This window comes from Protopterus annectens, chromosome 3.part1, assembly GCF_019279795.1.
Source record: "Protopterus annectens isolate FY-2018-M chromosome 3.part1, PAN1.0, whole genome shotgun sequence".
In the NCBI taxonomy this organism is placed as follows: Eukaryota; Metazoa; Chordata; order Ceratodontiformes; family Protopteridae; genus Protopterus; species Protopterus annectens.
Genome location: NC_056732.1, coordinates 440,978,553 through 441,003,084, shown reverse-complemented (window position 1 = coordinate 441,003,084; position 24,532 = coordinate 440,978,553). Strand labels below are relative to the sequence as shown.

The 24,532-nt window shown below is 42.6% G+C and overlaps 1 protein-coding gene across 1 annotated transcript in view; it reads right to left on the bottom strand.

Annotated features, from left to right (window-relative positions):
• The window catches only part of KMT2C (lysine methyltransferase 2C), a gene marked incomplete in the record, with an annotated part of 4,117,755 nt that overhangs the window by 3,494,245 nt on the left and 598,978 nt on the right, over nt 1–24,532 (bottom strand). Inside the window, 1 exon segment of the mRNA XM_044066891.1 lies at nt 1,770–1,932. Within this exon segment, the coding sequence (XP_043922826.1) occupies nt 1,770–1,932 (163 nt within the window).

The window sequence follows — 24,532 nt, the reverse complement described above, 5'->3', positions numbered from 1 at the left end:
CACAACAACTTACCTTCATCAGACTGTGAGAGATCCACTTCCACCACAGGAGCAAGTTTTTTACCAATATGTTTTCAGAAATGGTGCCACAGCAGCATTCAGTTTTACATATCTTTGACAATTTACCACACATCATTTGACATTTAGACACACACTAGATATTTTACTGGTAGTAAAATATGACCTCAAATGAAAATACCCTGCTCCCAAAGAGTAGCTTAAAGAATATACACCTCTGCCTTCAATTTCTGGTGAATGAAAATAAACTACTAAATGTGGGCCAACTATTAAATGAAGTCTCTCTCTAAAAGATACTGCCTTATTCTAAAAAGTTATGCATAAAAATGCAGTGCCATTATGGTCAGGAATCTCTGCAACTCAATTTATCCAGAATCCTGAAAGCAGCTTATAAATAGCATCCACAGTTTCAACCTGACACTCCAAAGACAATCTTTCTAATAAGCACTCACCTATGAGAAAACATGCCAAAACAAGAGAAAGAGCTTGAAGAGAAGAAAAGCACCAATTGTAATCAGTATGATTAAAAACATATGTTCAACAACTGCTTCTTACAGTTATGAATCTACTTTATCAACATTCCACCCAATTAATCCACTTTATCAACATTCCACCCATGTGTTCTTCACAGCCACACTAATCCAACCAAGCCTACACTTTTATTTTCTAGAACTGACCACCACCTCGCTTTCCTCTGGCAGTAATTTAAACCCTCACTCAGTCTCACAAGGGCATTATACTATCCTACTAGAGTTCATCTCTATTTACCTTGGGCTCAAGGGCATAAACAAAGATGATACAAACAACAAAAATTACCCAAAGATCAGGGTCATGATCAGTGCTGAGATTTCAACATCAACATACTCAAGCCTAGAAACACTAAGGATTCAGCTGCCAACACTGACACAGAAGCCAGCAATAGGATCCTTTGCCTTACCAGGAAAGTGGGGAGTAGCTGACACACTACTATCTCTAAACATGAAAGAGATGAAACATCTCCAGCATTGATTTGACCAAGGCCTTCAGCATGCCATCCTAGACCAAACTAACAGTCACAGGAGAACTGCAGAAGGTCCTGAAAAACCAAACCAAGGGAAAAGAATGGCTTCTGGTGGGAGAAAAAAAAATCTTGGTTAGGTCGCCTTCAAAAGAGAAACCACCACTGACAGCAGCCAGTGTTAAGTGTCTAATAAGTTTCAAAGATGTACTTTTCCACTTATTTGGTATACTTGGAGGAGGACTGGCAGTCATTGTGTTTTTAGGGTTTGCTGGAGACACTTAAGAAAAGGAGCAAAGAGCTAGCTCATTATGACCTAGAAATAGAAGACTTTGTACAGCAACAATGCTTACTACCAAATCCAAAGATCTCAAACTATGAAAAATAACACATCACAAAAGCAGGATGGTGAGGTTATACAGATGCGGTTTTGTTCAACAGCAAGCAAGACATGGATAAAAGGAGAAATTGTAAAGTATTACATAAGAAGGGGAGGAGCAAAATCCTAGAAAAGTTTTAGTTACCAAACTGATTACTGTCTACTACGAGTTCTGATGGTTTTAGTGTGTAGACTGGATCATGTATATAAGGACTTAAAGATGGTACCTAAATAATGGGTTGACACTAGTTAATGAGTAAACAAAAAAGACATACTGACAAACACATACAGCAAACACTGTTACGTGACAAACAGTTGCAGATGTTTAGCTTAAGTTTTCCACACCCAATGTTTTAAAAAGTTACTGTAACTTACATCTTCCAAGAGCTTGATCAATATGTTCTGGACAAAGCAGTGTAAAACTACTGAAATCCTGAAATGTGCCAGCTCCTGCAGCACAAGGGTAATGATATCGGTGCTCACAGCTCTCTTCACAGCATTTTATGGTGGCTCCAAGGTGCTTACAATGTGTACAACACTGTATAAAAGAAATTTTAGAAAATTAGTCACAATGCAAGTTTACTTACATCACAGCTTTTACTGAAAAAACTATAACTGTTCAAGCATAACAGCTGTAACTTACAAACCCAAGAAAAATCACAAAGTAGTAAAACACAACCCACTTTGGCTACTGCTGGAAACTGTGCACACAGGTAAACATTCAAAAGCCTTATTTGATAAGCACTTTCATCCAAATATGACTTGAACTTCATCAGACAAATTACTACTTCAAATCAGCTGTTTAAAAATCCCAGCATTCGTGTCATGTGACTTGTTATACAATGATGCAGTCATTTGAAATCCTCCCAAGAATACATAATTATTAACCCCAACAATACAATACTTAATGCTAAGATAAAAAAATTCAAACACTCTAAATACAATAAAAACAAAAGTTTCAACCTTTTTCTAGTGGTAAACTTTCAAAAAATATTAGTACTTATGCATACCTTGTTTATTTGAAAACAAATATCTTACCTCAGTAAAGATTTCATTTTTAAAATAGAACTAATTGATGTCATTTCTTTTAGTTCTGGCCAAGAGTCAGGTTGTAATAAAATTTGCCAAATCAATTATTTACTGTCTAAAAATAATGTCACTGGTCCCTCTTGATTATTAACATTCACCCTATGGATTACCATATATTTAAACATGTGTCCCCTGTTGTTATTTACATGCTTTGTTAATGCATTGTTCATTCTTTTCTTTTTTTACAGACTAGTGTTTGTAGATATGTTCTTTTACCTTCCAATCAGTTTTGCCCACGTAAAAACATGGGCACTTCTGGCAGAAAGCTAAAACTACTCTTTTTGGACTCACAATTATAGGTACCCTTCAGTTTATATAGCTTCCCCTAATTTGGAATGTCTCCCCAGTGGCAATCAACACTTGCAATATGAACACCTGCATTTTTTCATCCCAACAGGTTTAGATTCTCCACTGTAAAAACTTTCAAAAATATTCTTAAAATTAAAATTCCTGCGAAAAATGATTTTGGGTTTTATACCCATCCTCCTTAATGGTACTGTCTTCATTTAGTAAAACCCAATTTTTTACACAATATTTTTCTTATTTGATTAGCTTGTGTACTAAATGCAGTAATAAATTGGGTTTTGACACTGATGTTAGTTTTACTCAAATTAACAAGGTTGCCTGTCTTACTCAAAATTTGAAATGTTTCACTGGTATCCAAAACAGGTCTCAAATAACTCCCAACCCTCTCTTCCTTTATTTCATCAACTATGTTACTCAGAAATTCCCTTGGGTATCCCCTCCTCCTAAACATCAGTTAAGTTGTCACATTCCTCAAAAAAATGTCCTTAAGTGAGACCATTCTTGCGGCTCTTTACAACTGATTTCTTCTGATAATAGGGATGCATGCTAGAAAAATGGAGGAAGTTATTTGAATTTATACCATGACCCCCCATTAATATTCCAAAACGTGCACGCTGATTGGCCAGCGTGCACGTTGTAAATCGACTTATACTAATGGAAAAAGGTCCGGTCGCCCGGACTTTTTCCATTAGTATAAGTCTCTTTTAAAACACTGTCTCGCTATGTTAAAAGAGTTTAACATAGCGACACAGGTTTAAAAAAAGCAACGGAGATCTCCGTTGCTTTTTTTAAAGCTGTCTCGCTATGTTAAACTCCTTTAACATAGCTTAATAGTGTAAAAAGCAACGGAGATCTTGCTTTCTCCGTTGCTTTTTTTTTAAACCTGTCTCACTATGTTAAATGGGTTTAACATAGCGAGACAGCTTTAAAATAAGCAATGGAGATCTCCGTTGCTTATTTTAAAGCTGTCTCGCTATGTTAAACCCATTTAACATAGCAGACAGGTTTGTTTAACGGAGAAAGCAAGATCTCCGCTTTTACTGTTTTGCTATGTTAAATGGGTTTAACATAGCGAGACAGCTTTAAAATAAGCAATGGACATCTCCATTGCTTATTTTAAAGCTGTCTCGCTAAGTTAAACCCATTTAACATAGCGAAACAGTAAAAAGCAACGGAGATCTTGCTTTCTCCGTTGCTTTTGACCACAGCTCTGATGTACTGCGCAGGCATGCGCAGTACATCAGAACTGCCACGGATACCAGACAGCTGCGGAAGGGCAGCAAAGAGGCATTATACAATGCCATTATTTAAGAAAAGTAATTTCTTTTCTTAAATAATGTCATAGTATAATAGCAATAACCCACTTCTGGGTGTGGGTAATGCAGGATTTACCCACGGTTGTCTTTGTTTGGTCCCGAGGGCTTCGCCCTCGGGACCAAACCACGCCAACCGTGGGTAAATCCCGCATTACCCACATCCAGGCGTGGGTTATTGCTATAACGTTTTCTTCCTGTGAATTTTAGGAATATACCTATTATTGACCCTGTCCTTAAATAGCAAAACATCCAAGTAAGCCACTTCATTAGTATTTACCTCAAATGTAAATGACAGAAGTTCATAGTTTTATTTTTGTATTCCATAAACTCACTTATTTCCTCCTTCTCACCCTTCCATAAAATAAAAATATCACCAAGATAAGTGTAAAACCATATTTTATTTTTGATGCCATTCTCATGGAAAATAAATTTATGCTCTCAAAGGGCCATTACCATATTGGCAAAAGTTGGCCTGCATGATGACCCTATCGCTACTGCAGTATTTTGGAGGTAATACTGTCTTTCAAAAAAATAAAAAAATATTTTTCAGTACAAGTTCCAGTAATTCTTCATACAAATTAATAAGATCTTGGGGTATTTTCTTCATCCTCAAAAATTCTGCCACGCAATCCAGACCCGTATCTTGTGGTATGGAATCTTTTACATCTATTGTAAGAAGTATATCATTCTGTTTAAACTCTAACCAATCAAGAATCTTTAAAAAAGTCCAAGAATATTTACAGATTTGCACTTCTCCCTTAAGGGCTTTCTTAAATTCAGAATCCAGGAACTTTGCACATGAGTATGTAACTGATCGTCTAATGTCCACTATGGGATGCATGGGGGGAGTTTCAATATTTTTACAGATTTTGGGGACTCCAAAAATAACCGCGGTTAGTGGGGGCAACCATGTATAAATAATTTTAGACATCAATACCTATTCTTCTTTCCATAAACATGTCCAAAATCTGTGAGCTCACCCATCTATATGCTCCATTTACTTCATTCTTGGAGACTGGAATATATGTATCGGTTTGTAAAATACTATTCATTTCAATAGAATAATCAGATGCATCCATTATAACAACCCCCCCCCCCAATCAGGTTTCATTATCATAATCTTTTGCTGTTTCAAGTAGTCAATATTTAAATGATCCTGCTCACTCAAACTGCCATATGAAGGTCTCCCATATGATATATTAAACATTTCCCTGAAATCTAATTCACAAATCTTTTCATATATCAATAAGTTCAGGTGAAGGGGTGGGTTGTATGTACTGGAAACATTAGTACTTACAACTGCAGATGGTAAAGTCCTTTCAAAAATCAAACTGAAGTTAATTTCCTCATAAATAACTTCAAACCAATAAGAACATTAGCCAAATTCACTTTTTTTGAAGGTACAAAGGCGAGTCCTTTACTTAATCTCTCCACGATCTGTCTCTCTATCAGTATACTAGAAAAATTGTATACCTTAAAGTCACCTTCATAATTTTTGACAATACTGGGAAACTTATTTGTTAAACATTCCGATGAGATTGTTCTGCAATGATTGCCTAATTCAGTTAATTCCTCCAGTTCTTCTGACTGCCTTTCGATCAGTTGGTCAAATTGGGCCATGTCCGATTCAGGTTTTCTCATTGGTTCCTTCTGGAGGATGTGTAAAAATCCTGCACATTGGCCTGATTACTCTGTTAATTGTTCCTCAAGTCCCTTTGATTTCTCTCCTTTATTCTGTCTGAACGTCTTAAAGAAGTGTATTTCTTCTGATTATCTAGGGGAAGGGCTTTCTTTGGCTCCACTGTTCTTCGGCATGTCCTTGATGAGGCCACCTGAGAATGTTTGGTAGCTGGGGACTCTGACCCATGCATGATGAATGGTGACTAGGATAACATCAGATTAATAGTTATGCACTTACCATAACTTGGTATCTCTGTGTTGTCCTTAGTCACCATTCATTATGATCCCACCCTCCTTTCCTCAGGGATTGGCAGGATATTATCTGGATCTTTTCTGGTGGCAGGTCTACTCTGTCTTCTTCCTCCAGGGCAAACTCGATCTGAGAGGTTAGAGGGCAACAGAGCATTATGGGTGGGGAGGAGCTTCAGCTAAGCTGTTGTCTAAGAGTTGCAGGCTCAGATCAGATGTCAGATCCTAGACCCATGCGTGATGAATGGTGACTACGAATAACACAGATACCAAGTTATGGTAAGTACGTAACTATTATTTTTAGACAAAAAGGAGTGTGCTAGTGGGGCAGCATACCCTAAATCACCCACATTACAAAAATGGAAGACAAAATATAAACTAAATCAGAATGGTGAAGCGGGTGTTTTTCAGCAGAGCATATGTCAAGAGGCGAGTAGCCACCATGAAACACCTCAGGTTGAACAGATAAGTCAAACCCCACTATGTCAAGCTTGTAATGAGAGATAAAGGTACGAGGGGAAGACCAAGTTGCTGCTACACAAACATCAAAGTATTGATGAGCTGAGACGACAGCTGATGTAGCCACTGACCTGGCAGAATGAGCCTTAACTGGTCCAGGCAAAGGAGAACCACAGGAGGAGTAGATGTAAGAGATGCACTGGGAAATCCAATGGGAAATGGTAACTTCTGAAACAGCTCGGCCCTTCCTGTTGACTGAAAAGCCCACAAACAATTGGTCTAAGACAAAAAGACTTGGTTTTGTGCAAATAAAAATGAAGCTGTCGATGAACGTCTAAGGTATGCAAAATGTATTCCCCTTTGTTAGTATAATCAGGAAAGAACACTGGAAGTTGGATAGACTGATTGAGGCTTGCTTTAATGGCTACGTTTGGCATAAAGGAAGGAATGGGTCTCAAGGTCATTATCTTTATGGAATATCAAATAAGGAGGCTTGATGTTAAGAGCCTGCAACTATGATACTCTTTTCAATGAAGTTATCACCACCAAAAAGGCAGTCTACCAAGAAAGGAATTTGAGATCACAGGATGCGGCAGGCTCAAAAAGGGGCCGGAGTTAGGGATTGCAGCACCACAGCAAGATCCCACGGTGGAGAAATATCCTTGATTGAGGGACACAATAAAAAGACAACTTTCAAGAAAGCCTTGCAGAGGCGAGAAGAGAATGTAGGCTCGTCATTAAGGTGAAAATTAGAAATAGCTGCCACTTGGACTTTAATCGTAAGCAGGGAAGCCAAGAAAAGAAGAATATCTGAAAAAGGAGCTGAAAATGGATTCAGACCCCGGCCTTTAGCCCAAACAGAGAATCTCTTCCACTTACTTCTGCATACTCTTGGTTGAAGCTTTCTGAGAAGCAAGAATAATGTTCTTCACAGGGGATGCAGGCCTGGACTGAGAATCACTGGAATTGGACAAACCAAGCTATCAGACAGAGGGTCCACAGATGTGGAAGCAGGAGGAGTGAAAGATGAGAGATCAAATCCAGAACCGAATTGAGCGCCTAAGGGGGATGCTTCAGATGAGACCATAAAAGAGGAAACCACACTTGCCAAGGCTAGAATGGGGCAATGAGGATTAACTGTGTTCTGAGGCGTCTTGCTTTCGGCAGAACTCTCGGAACTAGTGGTAATGGAGGGAAGGCATAAAGAAGACCCGGAGGCCAATCCTGAGTCAGATCGTCCCTGGGGGACTTTCCCCTCTGAGGGGATCAAAGCAAAGTAGCTGGTGCATTTGTGGTCGAGAGGGGAAGCAAACAGATCACAGCTCAGTTGGCCCCACTGACAGAAGATCGGCTTCACTACTAGCGGATTCATGGACCACTCGTGCAGGGTCAGAATAGCCCTGCTCAGCTTGTCTGCCAGCATGCTGGATGCTCCAGCAATATACATTGCAAGGAGACAGCACCACAAGGACATTGCCCACTCCCAGACCCTCATGGCCTCACGACAAAGCAGATAAGAATGTGTACCCACTTGGTTATGTACCACACAACCGCCATGTTGTCTGTGTGCACTGCTATTGCCCCTACAGGAAGGCAGTCCTGAAAGGCATGCAAAGCAAGAAGGACTGCTCTCATTTCCAGAACACTGACGTTCAGTTTGGTCTCTGACTGGGACCACGTCCCTTGGATGGTCTTCTCCAGGAAGTGTCCCCTCACTCTAAGAGGAGAAAATCTCCTGGACCGCCTGACTAGTTTGATATGACAGTATGTGCCCTAAAGATCCAGAGAGCACATCCAGTCATTCCTGTGTAGAAGGGACACAATGGACTGTACAGTGACCATCCGAAACTGCCTTCTTGACTGAGAGATTTAACTGACTGAGGTCCAGAATTGGATGCGCAGGTCCCATTTTCTTTGGTATCAAAAAGAAGTGGGAGTAAGTTCCGGATCCTCTCTGTCGTGTGGGGACCATTTGGATGGCTCTTTTTAGAATGAGGTTGGTCACCTCAAGATGGGTGGCACATCAGGGAGAGTTATGCTTCTTGGCGAGGGGTCAGAAAAGGGAATATAGTAGTCCCTGGATACAATTCTTGGCACCAGTCAATCAGTTGTGATGTCTGCCCAGGCGAAAGGATGCAAAGATAAATGGGCCCAGACTGCCTCCAGGGAGTGACAGTCGGGTAGCGCTTCAGGAGATGCCTGTGCCCACTGTCTGTGAGGTACCCTCTGCAGCATTGGATAACAACCTCATGGACGAATTGGCTACAGACATAAGAGTGGCAAGCTTGGTAGAAACAGTCTTAAAGTCCTCTGCCGGCATGGACTCCCGAGAGGGGAGTGGTAAGCTCCTTGATTAAATCCCTCTGAAGATGGGTAAAATGTGTCAGGTAGTTTAAAACTCGCAGGCTGAACAAAGCCAATGTGACACCCACTTTCCGATTCTGTCAATTACTCTTGAATTGTGACTGGGAGGATGGACAGATAAACTCTGTTCCACCAGCTCTTTCTTGCTGGCAGCAGCTGCCACAATTGCATCAACTGGAACTGCCTTGGACCAAAAGGACTTGTCAGAAGAAGGACTCGCACTTATCCGCTCTCTTAGGCACTGGCTCCACTGTGTCGGGTTCCTTCTATGTCCTGCTGGCAGTGAGACTGATCAAATGGTCAGTGGGGGACACACACACAGCAAGTAGATGAGCCTGTTCCGAAAGCCTCCAGAAACGAGGCTTCCTCAGTGGATGGGTGCTGGGCAGACCAACCGCCCTTAGCCTCAAGGATCTCCAGAATGTCTCCATAGGAGACATCGTTGGGTGGTAACCTAGGGGACCCATCCCCCCATCGATATTCATGTCCTCCGTGAGAGACTCTACTTGGGAGTTGAGATGTTTCCTCTTACATGCCCTCTTCCGATGCACTTCCTCCAGGGGAGGGTCTGGGGAAGACTCAGAAGAGGTGGGGACCCTGACAGGGGTAACTCCCCCCTGGAGGCTAGATCAGACAGACTGACCAGGGGAAGGATGAGAGGGTCTGCTCAAAATTTGAGGGTGGGATGGAGCTTGGTGAGCAGAGGAATCTACTCTGGTAGCAGAGAGAGATCTTTCCACCACCCAGAAAGCAAAAGGACTGGATGAAGCCCCCTCCCCTGTGGACACCACCACCACAAGGGAGGAAGGAGCAGACCCTGCCAAGACCTCCAACCCTCTGAAGAAGGTCAGACAGGAGCTATCGAGACCCGAAGCACCGAGAGGTTGAGAACGGTCTGAAAGGCCCAGACCTGAACCTGCCCCTATGGATTCTATGGGAAAAATCTGGACCAGTGGCCCCACCTACCCCGAGGGAGGAAGAGCAGAACTAGCCATAGATTCTCATAGGGTAGGGATAAAGGGTGTCCCAGAAGCCCCCACAACCTCCGTCCAGCGTGCCGGCTCCCTTAAGTCCAAACCCAGTCTGGTTGAACAAGGAGAAAACCTGGGTGTAGGAGAAGCCACTCTGGTCTGATGGGCTGGGGGAAGCCAGAAGCTCCAACTCTATTTGGGCTTTTAAAAAGGACTGCATCATCCTGTCCACATAAGAAGGAAAGATGCTCCTGGAAGATCGGGAAGAAATAGAGGACCTACCTGGAGGCCCGTGCCAGGACCCTGAGGGTCTTCTCCGTTGATCCGGGGAATGGCTCCATCACGGAGGGGTAAACAAACAGTGCTCTCCAGGAGGATCTGTAGGAAGGTCCTCAATCACAGCAGGATCCAACACAGGTCTCTGATCTGATGGTACTGGATCTGAGGAAACAGAAGGATTTGAGGGCATGGCTCTCGAATCCCTCAGATCTGACAGGATTGGATATGTGACAGACCTGCTCTGACTTGGATCCAAAGGCCTCGATCCTGAGGCCTTGGTCCAGCAGTTGACACCAAGATCCTAGGATCTGAAGACCTTGGACCGAAGGCCTTGGATCTGGGCATCAACTCTCTGGAGGACTTTGGATCCAAGACCGCCAAGGCTGGCGTCGGATCAGAGGATGTGGCGTCCGACTTTCTACCCGAAACCTCCATGGAGGAGAAGGAAGAGGTTGCCTTTCGCCTGTTTGTCAGAGGAGCCCGGCTTGGTCAAATGCTCCTTGACCAAGGAACTCCCCTGAACCATTCCTTTCAGGAGAACTTTATTTTGGTTTTCGACCAGGGCCCTGGGGTTGAATGCAGCACAAATGCCGCACTCAACCTCCAGGTGGCTGGCGCCGAGGCAGTAGAGACACTCCTCATGCAAGTCGGAAACGGGCATCTACCGACTCCACAAGGAGCACCTCTTAAACCCTGAAGACTTCTCTAACATAATAGCCAAAAAACAAAACCAAATCTGAAGGAACAAACAAAACCAAATCTGAAGGAACAAACAAGAGAGGAGTCAAGAAACCTGTCCACAGTCCTGAACCAGAAAGCTGTCCCAAAAAATACAACATACACAGAAAACTAAAACTATACTACAGGAAGCCAAAGAAAAATTAAATTCCTAAAAGAAAATTTCCACACAAACTTAACCGACTCCAACAACACTGAAAATGGCACCAAAAGCCAAACAAATGGGATGGGTAGAAAAACGATAGTCCAACTAACGCAGAACACCTACAGAAACTAAGAAAGCTAAGCAGGAAGAAGAAAACCCAAAAGGAAGACCTACTGTATTTAAAACTGGAATCCCAGAGAAGCTGAGCAATCTGCGTCTGTCTTTAACTGCGGCAAACGAGATCTGACTGATTAGAAGGCAGCAGGGCATTATGGGAGGGGAGGAGCTTGAACTAAGCTACTGTCCAAGTGTTGCCGGCTCGGATCTGATGTCGGATCCTAGACCCACGCGTGATGAATGGTGACTAGGATAAAAAGAAGGTATGTACTCACCATAATGTTCCATCCGAGTAGTTATACTTCATTTTCTGCAACCTGTGGGTAATTTGGATCCATATCGGATCCGAGCCAGCAACATTTTATCAAGCATCTGCTCCAAGCTCCTCCCCTTACCCATAATCCCTCACCTCTCCTACCCTCCCTCAGATCGAGTTTGCCACTAACCAAACTATTAGCAACTCAATAACGTTAACCTAGAACAGGTTTGGGGGAAGGAGGGAGGAACGGTTGCAGAAAATGAAGTACAACTATTTAGATGGAACGCTATGGTGAGTACATAACTTCTTTATCTGAAGTAGTTAACTTCATTTATGTGCAACCTGTGGGACAGAGTCCCTAGCTAACAAAACTCCTGGGAGGATCTCAGAAGGATATTCCTGAGCACCACAGAGCCAAAGGATGCTCTCCCTCTAGAGATCAAATCCAACTTATGAGAGATGAATGTATATGACCTTGCCCAGGTCGCTGCTGCACAGATATCATCCAGAGAAACCCTAGACCAAAAAGCAGCAGAAGTTGCCATAGATCTGGTGGAATGGGCTTTAATAGGACCAGGTGGGGATATGCCTTTATCTCTAAAGACTTGCAGTATACATTGTGTAATCCACCTGGCTAAGGAGACCTTGGAAATGGCCTTGCCAAAAAAGGGTCTAGAAAAGGACACGAATAATTTGTCAGACTTACGAAATTGCTTAGTCCTGTGCACATAGAAACAAAGCTGTCTATGAAAATCTACAAAGTGCAGCTTATATTCACCCTTGTTCTGGAAATTTGGAAAGAACACAGGCAGATTAATCATCTGGTTAATGTTGGATTCAGAAGCCACTTTCGGTAAGACAGAAGGGTTCGTGCCAAGCGAAACCCTGTCTTTATGACAAATCAAGTAGGAGGCACAGCAGAAAGCTTGGATCTCAGAAACCCTTTTAGCCGAAGTAATGGCCACTAAAAAGGCTGTCTTCCAGGAGAGAAATTTAAAGTCTACTGACGCTGCTGGTTCAAAATGGGGTGCCACCAATGCCTGCAGAACTAGAGTAAGGTCCCAAGGGGGGACGGAATTCTTAACCGGAGGACGCAAGAGAAAAGTACCTTTTAGAGAGGCCTTGCACAATCTCAAGGAGGCTAGAGCATTCAAATTTTCGTCAATATGAAAATTAGATATGGCTGCCAGTTGTACTTTCACTGTGGAGGAACTAGCCCCTTACTGAAAAATATATGACAAAAACTCCAAGACTGCAGGAACCAGGGCAGTAAATGGATCTATGTTTCTCTGAGAAGCCCAAATAGAGAAGCATTTCCATTTGCTGTGATAAACCTTCCTAGTGGAAGCTTTGAGGGATGCCCTTATGGAAGATGATAAATCGGGAGTCCAAGCGATCAGGGGAACTGGAGCAACCAAGCAGTCAGCTTGAGGCTGTCCAGGTCAGGCAGACTGATGCCCGAGGGATAGGATATGAGATCCGGGCAGGGATCTACAATCTGTTGAGGAGTTAGAGCATACCAGAGGAAGAGGAACCACACTTGATGAGGCCAGAACGGGGCAATGAGGATGACTTTGCACCCCAGTCAGTATGCTTTCCTGAAGAAACTTCAGAATTAGAGGTAGCGGGGGAAAGGCATACAGTAACCCGGGAGTCCAAGCATGGACTAGAGCATCTCCGGCGGAGTCCCCTGGGGAGGGGATTAGAGAGAAGAACTCGCTGCACTTTGCGTTGGAAGGAGATGCGAAGAGATCGCAGCAAGGGTGACCCCACACTAGGAAGATCTCCTCTGCTACTGACTGTTTCAGAGACCACTTGTATGGCATTAGAATAGCCCGACTCAATCTGTCCAATAAAATGTTGGAGCATCACGGGATGTGCATTGCAATCAGAAACAGACTGGTGCTCACTCCCACACTCTCATGGCCTCCCGGCAGAGAGGGTAAGATCTGGTCCCTCCTTGTTTGTTGATGTACCAGACAATGGACATGCAGTCTGACTGAACTGCAATCATCCCCGGGGAGAGAACAGTGTGAAAGGCTTGCAACGCTAAAAGCACTGTCCTCATCTCCAGAACACTGATATGCAATCTAGTCTCGGTTTGGGACCACGTGCTTTGGACTGTCCTTCCCAAAAAGTGCCCCCCCCACCCGAGCTGGGAGGCATCCGTGTCACTGTGGCTTGGGTTAGTGATGTTAAGAATGGGCGACCTGCCAAGATTTCCGGCGACTGGAGCCACCAAAGAAGAAAAGTCTTGCAGGCTTGGCTGATCCGTATAGGGTAGTCCATGGGGAGGTCTAACCAAGACCACTAAACTGCCAAGGTCCACTGAAGCACCCTCATGTGAAGGCATACAAATGGTAGAATTGAAATTGCTGCCATGGAGCCTAGGGCATGGAGAATGTCGCTCGCCATCAGTGTCCTGGGGCCGAGGATTATTGACACATGGACCCGTAGGTTCTGGATCCTGTCCTGAGTGAGAAAAACTTGTAACAGCTGAGTGTCCAACCGTGCCCCTATGAATTCCAAGGTCTGTGTCGGATTTAGGCGGGACTTGGAGATGTTGATGGTGATCCCTAGATTGACTGCAAGATGCATGAAGGAGTCTCTGACCATGCAAAGTAGATGCTTGGTGGTAGCAGTGAGGAGCCAGTCATCTAGGTAAAGAAACACCTGAATTCCCTGAAGCCTCAGGTGAGCTGCTACTACTGCCATAACCTTGGTAAACACCCTAGGGGCTGTGGTGAGACCAAAGGGTAGGGCTCTGAACTGGAAATGATTGGCTCCCAGCCGGAAGTGAAGTAATCTCCTGGAGCTTCTGCAAATCTTGATGTGGTAGTAAGAGTCCTGGAGGTCTATCGAGCACATCCAGTCGCATCCTCAGAGATAAGGTAGAATGGACTCTAAGGTGACCATCCGGAATTTCTGCTTGGTTACAGACGGGTTCAGGGTAGACAGGTCCAATATGGGTCTGAGGTCCCCCGTGTTTTTTGGCACTAAAAAGAACATGGAGTAAACGCCTAATCCAGACTGATCTGGGGGGACTGATTCGATGGCCCGATTGTAAAGCAGCTTTGAAATTTCATGTGCTGAGGCCTCCCTTTGAGTGGGTGGGACATACAAGAGGTGCTTTGATTGTATAGGTGGGTCGTCGTGATGGACTCCCAAACCGTTAGTTGCAATGACAATCTTCCCCTGACTGTTTCCAGAGTAGGACAGTCAGGCAACCCCTCAGGGTTGCTGCGCGGGTCGGTCCGAGAAGGTCTCCCTCAACCCAAAGTTCCTTGGACCACCTCTGCTTCTGGGGCAGTGTCTGTCTTGTCCCCCTCTGCCTCTAGGGGATGAGTTGTCCTGAGTGTCACAGGAAAACTGAGATTTTCAGAACCACATCTTCTTCTGCCCTCTCTGATTCCTAGACAAGGATCTTTGAGGGCTAGAGAAGTGGATTCCGACGCCAGATAGAGTCTTCCCATCCTTCTCGCTCTGGACCAAGGTGTCATGAACTGTCTTCCCAAAAAGGGAGGAACCGTCAAAGGGAGCATTCGTGAAAGATGCGTTGAAGGGATCCGCGAATTGACAGAGTTTGAGTCAGGCGTGCCGCCTCATAGCTACACCAGTCCCAGCCGCCCTAGCCACTCCTTCCGTGGCATGGGAAAGGAGACGCATGGACATGTTAGAAATAGATTTCAGAGTCGACATTTTGGCCGAGAACAGCCGCTTGTCCTCTGGCGACAAGGACTCTGGGGGCAACACAGTGAATTCCGTGACCAGGTCTCGCTGGAGTCGAATGACGTGTGCCAAATAATTCAGCGCTCATATTTAAAACGTCTCTGAAGAAAAAACTCGCTTCCCAAAGCGATCCACCACCCTAGACTCTTTGTCCGACAGGTGGACCGAAGAACTTTCCTGAGCCAGTTCTCTCTCTCTTGGTGGCAGCTGCCACAACCATAGCATCCACAGGGGATCCCCTTGTACCAAGCCTGTCTGTGGGAGGAGAAAGGCTCCTGTCTGGGCATTTGGGTATTGGCTCTATTGTGTCAGGCTCCTTCCATGCCCATGTGGTGATAAGATCCACTAATGTATCTGCAGGAGGGGACACCCAGGATGTAGATGGGCCCGTGCCAAAGGCCTCCAAGAATACTGACTTGTCCATTGAGGGTTTTGGGGCTGACCAACCTCCCCTCTGGCGGAGAATTACAATGATGTCTCCAAAGGAGATATCCTCGGGAGGTGACCTGGGGGAACCCTCACCTTCATCCAAGTCAGTATTTTCTGTGAGGGACTCTGGGGAGTCCATGTGCCTCCTCTTACATGAATGCTTATGTGGGGCCTCCTCAGCGGGACTCTCTGAAGAGGGCTTGTAAGTCATGGGAGGTTTCACGATGGGATCCACCTGGGGGTCCTCTGGCACGAGCTGTCCCTGGGACAAGCTGATGGGAGTCATGACCAAATCCATGGCAGCCTGGGCGGAGTCCAAGGCAATGGGCTGGGGTCTCAATCCCTGGGAGAAAACCCTCTCCACCACATTGAAGGCCGAAGGAGAGCGCACCTCCTTGGCAAGCAACAAGGAAGAAGTTCTCCCCGGCCCAGTCATGAGGATCGGGGCCGAGGCCAAGGTAGCCAGGGTTCTGAAGGAACAGCTCGGATCCGACAAAGTCAGAGCCAAAGACATCTCCGTTCCGTCACATCCGGCTCCCTGTTCTTGGCCCCAAGAGTTGCTCGGATCCGAACAAGTCTGATCTGAGGAACTCAAGGTAATGGCCGGCGTCGAGGTTGGAGGAACCATCGGCGCTGAACCCCCAGCTCCTCGGATCCATAAACCCTGAGACCGATGGCTGGATCGGGGAAGGAGAGATAAGATGTAGGAATGGCATAAAGGTCCCCTCTCTGGCCGGAGAGGGGCCTGGCAAGACTCCCATTTGGATTTGGGTCTGAATGAATCTCCACATCATCCTGTCCACGTCAAGCTCCGAAAGACTCAGAGTCGACCGTGAGGAGGTGACCGACTTGGATCTGGCTCGGTGAGATGACCTCGAAGAAGGCCTCCGATCCAAGGGCTCCATCAGCTCCGGAGAGAACCTCGGGGAATGGAGCCGAGGAGAAGTGGTCCTAACAACTTTTACGGGTGGACTGGGAAAATGCTCTCGCTCAGGAGATCGCTTGGGGTGCCTCTCTACCCTTTTCACTCTCTCTTTTTTGTCCTTATCTGTAGCTTTTGTCCCTGCCTCAGCAGGCTTAGAGAGAGGTTGAGTCCCAGACTGAAGGGGGGGGGTGGTCGGCTACAGGAGCCGATGTAGAGGCCGTCGTCTCTAAGGCAGAAACTAGTAGCAGGCCCTTGGCTACCAGTTTCGCCTTCCTCTCTTTAAGGGCTCTGGGACTGAACCCTGCACACACAGCACATGGCAAACTAAGATGGGGAACGCAAGGCAAATACAGAGAGTGTGGCCATCAGCCAGTGAAAGCTTGTGGCCACACACTGTGCATTTCTTGAACATTGGTTTAGGCTGGTCAGCCATAACACACTCCACGGAGCCAAACCCTAAACTAGACACACACACATCTCAGGGGTTGGCTAGGCCTACTCTATTTCAAGAAAGACACACAAACTTTCTAACTACTTACTTTTATTATTTTTTTTAAACAAACCAACAAGACGAAGGGGATGAAATGCTATCACAAACAACTATTCTCACACACTAACTTAAGAATCAAAAGTTCCACTTACTATACCCAATTTGGAGCTATAGAGACCACGATGCGTACACATGAAGTGGCAAACGAGATCTGAGGGAAGGGGAGGAGCTTGGAGCAGATGCTTGATAAAATGTTGCCGGCTCGGATCCTGAATACCCACAGGTTGCAGATAAATGAAGTTAACTACTTCAGATCATCAGATTCTTCTTTTATTATATTGTTCTTTACTTTATTCAGAAGTTGTTCTGTATTAATAAATATTCTCGGATGTTCATCTTTAAATGCCCAATAGTGTTTGTCCCTCCTTAGGTTACTGTCCAAATTTGATAATTCATTAGCCAAGCTTTCTATCTGCTTAGCACTGTGTTTTATGAACACCTCGAGGAGTTCATAACCTTGTTTGTCAAAAAGTTGTATTAATTCACGATGCAAGGGGGAATTCTCTTCAAGCTCATTTGGATATTTCCATGAACTCAGGCCTCTGGGGACTCGATGGCTCTTACGACATTCAAAAAATACGCATTCTTCAATTGGAGTTTCTTGTATTTTATCAGTTTATAATCAAACTCAACCAGCCAGACACTCAGTTCTTTCTCTCCTACAGGTGTAATTGGTGGCTCAACATTACAATCAAAGGGGTAAATTAAGCCAATCATTTAAAACTGGAGCATCTACCTCGTATTGGAGTGTGGTTTGTAATTGCTTGGTTGTATTATTAAAGATTATCCCAGGCTTGCACATTCAGAATATTCAAAGCAAACTTCACCAGAATTTGTCGTTTTCCTGAAATAGGATTTAAATTACCACTTGGAAAATTCAATCCTTCTACAAGTCTCCCTGTTAGCAAGGGATTAGTTACAGTATTTTCAGAAAACACATCACATTGTTCACATAAAGTCTGGGTTTACTTCGCTAACACAAACAGTAGTAGCTTGGTGAGTGTTAATCTGCTGTTGCTGAGGTAGTAAATTGTTAACACATTGGGTTAGACATTCTACCTTCTGTGTTAATTGCTTTAAAAAGAGGGTTAAATTTCCAGCTTTATCACTCAAATGATCTTTGTTGTTAGATGGATTGAATAGGGACTGTGTCGCTGCTCCTTCAGCCACCATGGAAACCACAAACTGGACTTACAAAGCCAAGAAAAACCACAAACCAATAAAACACAATCTACTTTGGCTACAGCTGGAAATTGCACACACAGGTACAAATTCAAAAGCTTTATTTCATAAGTGCTTTCATCCAATTATTACTTGAACTTCAGATACAGTACTACTTCAAATCAGCTGCTTAAAAAGCCTGGCATTCTTGTCATGTGACTTATTATACAATGATGTAGTCATTTCAAACCCTTCCACCAATACATAATGGTCTCACTTAAGGACGCTTTTTTGGAGGAATGTGACAACTTAACTGATATGTTTAGGAAAAGGGGATACCCAAGGGAATTTCTGAATAACATAGTTGATGAAATAAAGGAAGAGAGAGTTGGGGGTTATTTGAGACCTATTTTGGGTATCAATGTAACATTTAAAATTATGAATAATACAGGCAACCATGCTGAGTAAAATTAACATCAGTGTCGAAACTCAATTTATTACTACATTTAGTACACAAGCAAATCAAATCAGAAAAATATTGTATAAAAACTGGGTTTTACTAAATGAAGACAATACCATTCGAGATAGGATGGGTATAAAACCCAAAATCGTTTTCCGCAGGGATATTAATTTTAAGAATATTTTTGAAAATTTTACAGTGGATAATTTAAACCTGTTGAGATGAAAAAATGCAGTTGTCCATATTGCAAGTTGATTCCAAATTAGGGGAAAGCTATATAAACTGAAGGGTACCTATAATTGTAAATCCAGAAGAGTAGTTTATTTAGCTTTCTGTCAGACGTGACCATGTTTTTACGTGGGCAAAACTGATCGGAAGGTAAAAGAATGCATCTACAAGCATGAGTATTCTATAAAAAAAGGAAAGAATGAACAATATTTTAGCAAAGAATATAAATTACAGGGGACACACGTTTAAATATATGGTGATCCTAGTGTGAATGTTAATAATCGAGGGGGGTCAATGAAATTATTTTTAGAATGGAAAAAACTGCTTTGGCAAATTTTATTACAAGCTGATTCTTGGCCAGGACTGAACAAAATGACATCAATCAATTATATTTTAAAAATGAAATCTTTACTAAGGTAGGACAATTGTTTTTAAATAAGCAAGGTATGCATAGTGCTATTTTTTGAAAGTTTAACACCAGAAAGGTTGAAACTTTTTTTTTTTTTTTTTTGTATTTTGTTGGAGTGTTTGAATGATTTTATCTTAACATTGAGTACTGTATTGTTGGGGTCAATCATTATGTCTTGGTGGGAGGGTTTGAAATGACTGCATCATTGCATAATAAGTCACATAACTAGAATGCTGAGATTTTTAAACAACCGATTTGGAGTAGTAATTTATTTGATGAAATTCAAATAATATTTTAACGAAAGTGCTTATCGAATAAAGCGTTTAAATATTTACCTGTGTGCGCAGTTTCCAGCCATAGCCAAAGTGGTTGTAACTGTGGTAACTACAAGATTAGCATTACTAACAACATGCATTTTCCTCAGTTCCACTACTCCCCCCTCAAACTTGCAGAATACACAAAGGGGAAGTTTTTGCATTCATCTCATTTGCATATCAACAGCTCTGGCTCTAGTTAGCTTCAAAGTTTCCACTGCAGACTGCAGCGAGGAACATGTCACATTTTAGTCAATCTCAAGGAATGACTATGGTTAGTGTATGATAAATCCTGGTACTATCTTACAGAGTACACTTCTTGCACCTTCCTTACTGAAGAATTTACAACCTGTTGAACTCTACATAACTCATGACCTCATGTTTGTGGAATGGAACATCTCACTTGTAGAGCCACCTGGTGACAGCTAGTTTCTGTTAAACAGCAGGACAGCCATCCCTTATTCTCCATCATCCAACCACTGCACAGTCTCCAGTACTGAGTGGTGACTCCAATGTGCACTAAAGCAAACTCATGTAAAGCTCTCATCCCTGGTCTAAGTACAATTGTTAACACAGGAGCCTGGTGCAACACCTTAGGTCTGCAAAAGCCTCTGAGACCACAACAGTCATGAGTATTCCAAGAACACTAAACTTTCTGCCAAATGCTATTCATATGTGGCCCTCCAGTTTCAAAATTAATTTCTTGTCAATCTTATCAATGAAAGTGACTCAGTAGGGTTCTAAATTAAGGACACAGACCACTTGAGGAAACAATCTCAGTGTAACTATTTCAGAAGCCGAGTAAAATGATCAACAAGTGCTGCTAAGATGTTAAAATTCAAATGATGCTTTCTGAAAAACTTCAAATGCTAACTTGGTATGTATTGTATTGAGACATGCAAAAATTACATACTTGTTTACATCAGTGTTATCTATGATACTAACTACCCTTGACTGAATGCACAATTTTGCTGATTAATTCTCTATGAACTCTGACTGTAACTTAACGTATAATTTTGACTTTGGCACTACAGTGTCAACAGCAACACCTCTTGGACTAAAGGGTGCTAATTTACCTTTAGCTTAATACTGTGTTAGACACATGACTACTGTCAGTCTGTCACTTTGTACTAAAACAAAGGCTTATCCTTTGACCAGCAGACTATGGCTTAACTTGTATCTAACCAGTGTTCACGAAGGATATGGTTAAAAACTTAGCTTACATCAGTTCTTATGATGGATTACAGCTAATGCAAACAAAAACTACTGAAGAGCCCCAGTAATCTGTCCTGGGGTTAAATCGTGGCCATGACTGGGCCGAGACCAACATGAGACTCAGCCTGAGGAATCACTGTTCCCCGACAGTCTAAAGGCAAGGGCATTTAGTGAACAAAGTAAATACTCTCAACTAAGCAATGTTTACTTTTGTCTTTGTAAGAAATGTACTATTTTCCCCAGTGATGGTCAACCAAAATACTAACCCATTTAAGAAGCTTCTTCTAGAAAAAGTATGCCCTATAGACCTAAGATGTATGATCACTAGGAGGAGGCTGTGATATAGACTACAGGCAACCAGAGTTGGTGTAGTTGTATACACTGTACACTTCAAGCAAGTTATCTAAAAATACTAAACAGCAATAAGGAAAAAATGTACTACTGATGTCCAGTTTTTCTGGAAATTAATTACTTTCATCTTCCTTCTTTACACACAAAGAACTCTCATCTCAATCTTAATTTATTGAGCAGGATACAGCACTGGTCTACATGGACTGTTTTCAGGCTCAGCCACTAAATACAAATGTTAATATAAAAAGAAGAATGAATAGTTAAAATTTTTGAGAAGTCAACAGCAATGGAGTTTCTTACAGACTAAAAAATACATATTATTAGAAAGGAAAATGTCATTTACAGTGCTTGGTAGCTTATGTACAATAAACAGAATTGACTGCAGAGAAAACACTGGACAATGAGCATTAGAGCTCAGGGGAAAGAATAGGTTGAAAGGAGGAAGAAAAGGTGAGGAAAAGTTTAGACAGTGAGGGGAATAATGGTGACATGTAACATGGCTGAGAGTTCAGTTTGCAAAAAACTGCTCTGAGGAAGGAACTGGGTGATGCATGTTAATGAGATGCTTTCTGTAACCAGAGGTACATGGTTTGGTTACTTCTGCCTCCATTTGCCTGCCCTGCAAAGTCGCATCAGGTCACTTAACCAGACAATTCTCATGGACAGATCTGAAAAAGATCCATGTAGATCAGTGCTCTACTCAGTTAAAGTATATGTTTTAGGTGATCCTGTTATTTTACAAGTATATGCATTATAAGTATGTGTGAGAGAGAGAGAGAGAGAGAGAGAGAGAGAGAGAATGTGTGTGTGTGTGTGTGTGTGTGTGTGTGTATGAGCGCGCGTGTGTGTGCAAATCTGGGCGAGCACAGACACACACACACACACATATATATATATATATATATATATATATAAAATCTTCATTTTCTCATCTTTACAATATTTAAAACTTCCATAACATTGATTTTGATTTCCATTTTCTAGGAAAATGCTTTTTTGGCAGCTAACAGCTAACAGCAATAAACTTTGTAAGACCTTAGTATAGCTGGGTAATTCAAATCCTATATCCCCGCTCAAAAGAATCATATTCTTAGTTACTATCCTTTACTTACCTAACATTTCTGTCAAAGCACACTGTATGGAATTTTCAAAATCTGCCAACTCATTACATTCCCAAAAACAGAGTTCCCAATTCATCTACTTTCCTCATCACAACTCCAGCATTTGCTATCTTCCTGAGAAAAACAAATTCTGTAGTCTGCTTGGGGGTATAAAAACAGCTAAAGCAAACACTTTCAAGCAAAACTCCTAAACCTTCTGGACTTGGTTCACACTTGGGAGCCATACAGATGTCCTCCCATTGTTCCTTTGTAAACTGCCTTTCCCTTCCCAATCTTTTCTAATCTTCTGTGATCAGGTCTTAAAGTAATTAAGCAATAACAATTAACTTTTTTTTTTTTTTTTTTAACATCAGAGTGTGTTCTAGGTTCAACTAAAAATTCTGCTAGAGATGATATTTGACTTAGCAATCCCCTCCCTACCCACTTACCTTTCCCTGTACTATTGTTATCAATTTCTGGTTGGTAAGGCAGTCTAAACTTCTTCTTGGCATCATCCCACTATGATGCATTCCTTTTTAGTTACTTGGTCCCAATAAACATTAGGGGAGACTTAAGCTGTACAGCTGCTCTTTTCATATTTTTAGAGGCTGGAACTCTCTGAAACTTTCACAATCCCTGCTACTCACAAAAGAGCAAACCATATTCCAGGGAACATGGTTAAACATAGAAACTATTTTTGCCCCTGAAGAGTGATCATTTTTTAGCTAGCAGTACTTAAACTCCATCACACAGCAAGGGAGTTTATTAAAGACAGCATGATACTTGTCTTCCTCCAAGTTAATGAACACCTAACTAAATTACACACTGGGAAAAGAAAGAGATGCTAACACGTACACTCTCTGAACTCCCCTATTCCCATTATACCTTACATCAAAAAAATCTTTTGTGGAGAGTTACTTGAGTGAAATTATGGCAGAACCATTCAGATTTGGGTCAGGCATTAACCAAGGATCCACACAACGTGGGAGGCTAGGGTTGTGAGGGTCCAGGGGATAGGGGACAGATTACAAAAGAAAGGTTGTGATGGAAATGATAGTAGAGATTACTGATATTAACACAACTCAAATGAGTCTAAAACCCTGGAATTTTGCATATAATCACAGACAGTAAAAGAGATGTGGTACAGCAACAAGCAAATGAAAACATGTTCCTATCCCCACCTAACCAGGATGCACATGAAATAATGGTTACTGATAAAGGAGGCAGGTATGACCCTCAGGGCATCCTACGTTACATCCCTAGACTACACACTGGCTCCTCAACTGAAGTGGATCATACCAGTGGATGCTGGACAGGGATGTACTTCTGCATCTGTTCCACCACCAGAAAGACATTTTCGCTTCTCCAGAAAATGTACAACTACAACACTTTTGCAAAAGGGCAATTTTCCAGTGCCCTTGCTATTAGCTGGGAAGGTCTGCTTCCATGCACCTTTCCTCTAATCCCACCTCTCTTCTGGGCAGTAAAGAAGTTAATGGAGGAGAAACCCAAAAATGCTGCTAAATAGGTATGTTTTGGCAGAAACAATGGTTCTCTCTCCTACTGAGTACAGTAAAAGCAAACAGAACCTTTAATGCTGTCTCAGTGAGTGAACCTCCTGACACAGAGAAGGGGTCTCATACATTCCATCCTTCAGGCTAACAGCATGAATGATGTAGTTCTCATGGGTCTATATTAAATCAGCGAACACTTAAAATAGCGAATGCTGATTCATTGACCCTTTAAAAGCGAAAGCTTGAAATCCTGAAGACAGGGGAACAGTCTTTGGGACTTTGCCATTTCCTCCACTGTGGTGCGATCTCGGAGTTGGTATATTTAAGTAAGGGGAGGGGTGCACAGTCTGCCACATGGGGGAGTGTCGGGGGGTGAAGTCCTGCACTTGAGTGTTTTGAATTTTTTTTTTTTGTTTGGTTTGCGGAAAAGCAATTTTTTCCCCAGGGGAAAAAAAAAAAAAAAAAAAAAAATCGCTGTTCTGTCTCTTCAGGATTTCAAGCTTTTACTTTTAAAGGGTCGATAAATCAATGTTTGCTATTTTAAGCATTCGTTTAATATAGACTCGATCTCATTTCTTCCAGGTATTGGCTTTCCAAGAATATGCTTCCATCTTCAAGGGTTGTCAGAAAAATTAACAGAAGGAATCATACCTAACAAAAGGTAAAGGATCATCTCATTTGTGCCAAGGAAGGAAGCATGACCCAGCCAGTCCTTGCTAAAATAAGTTACTTGTAAGAATGTTTCGAATCAGAGATGTTTTTCAACACACTCAAGATGTAT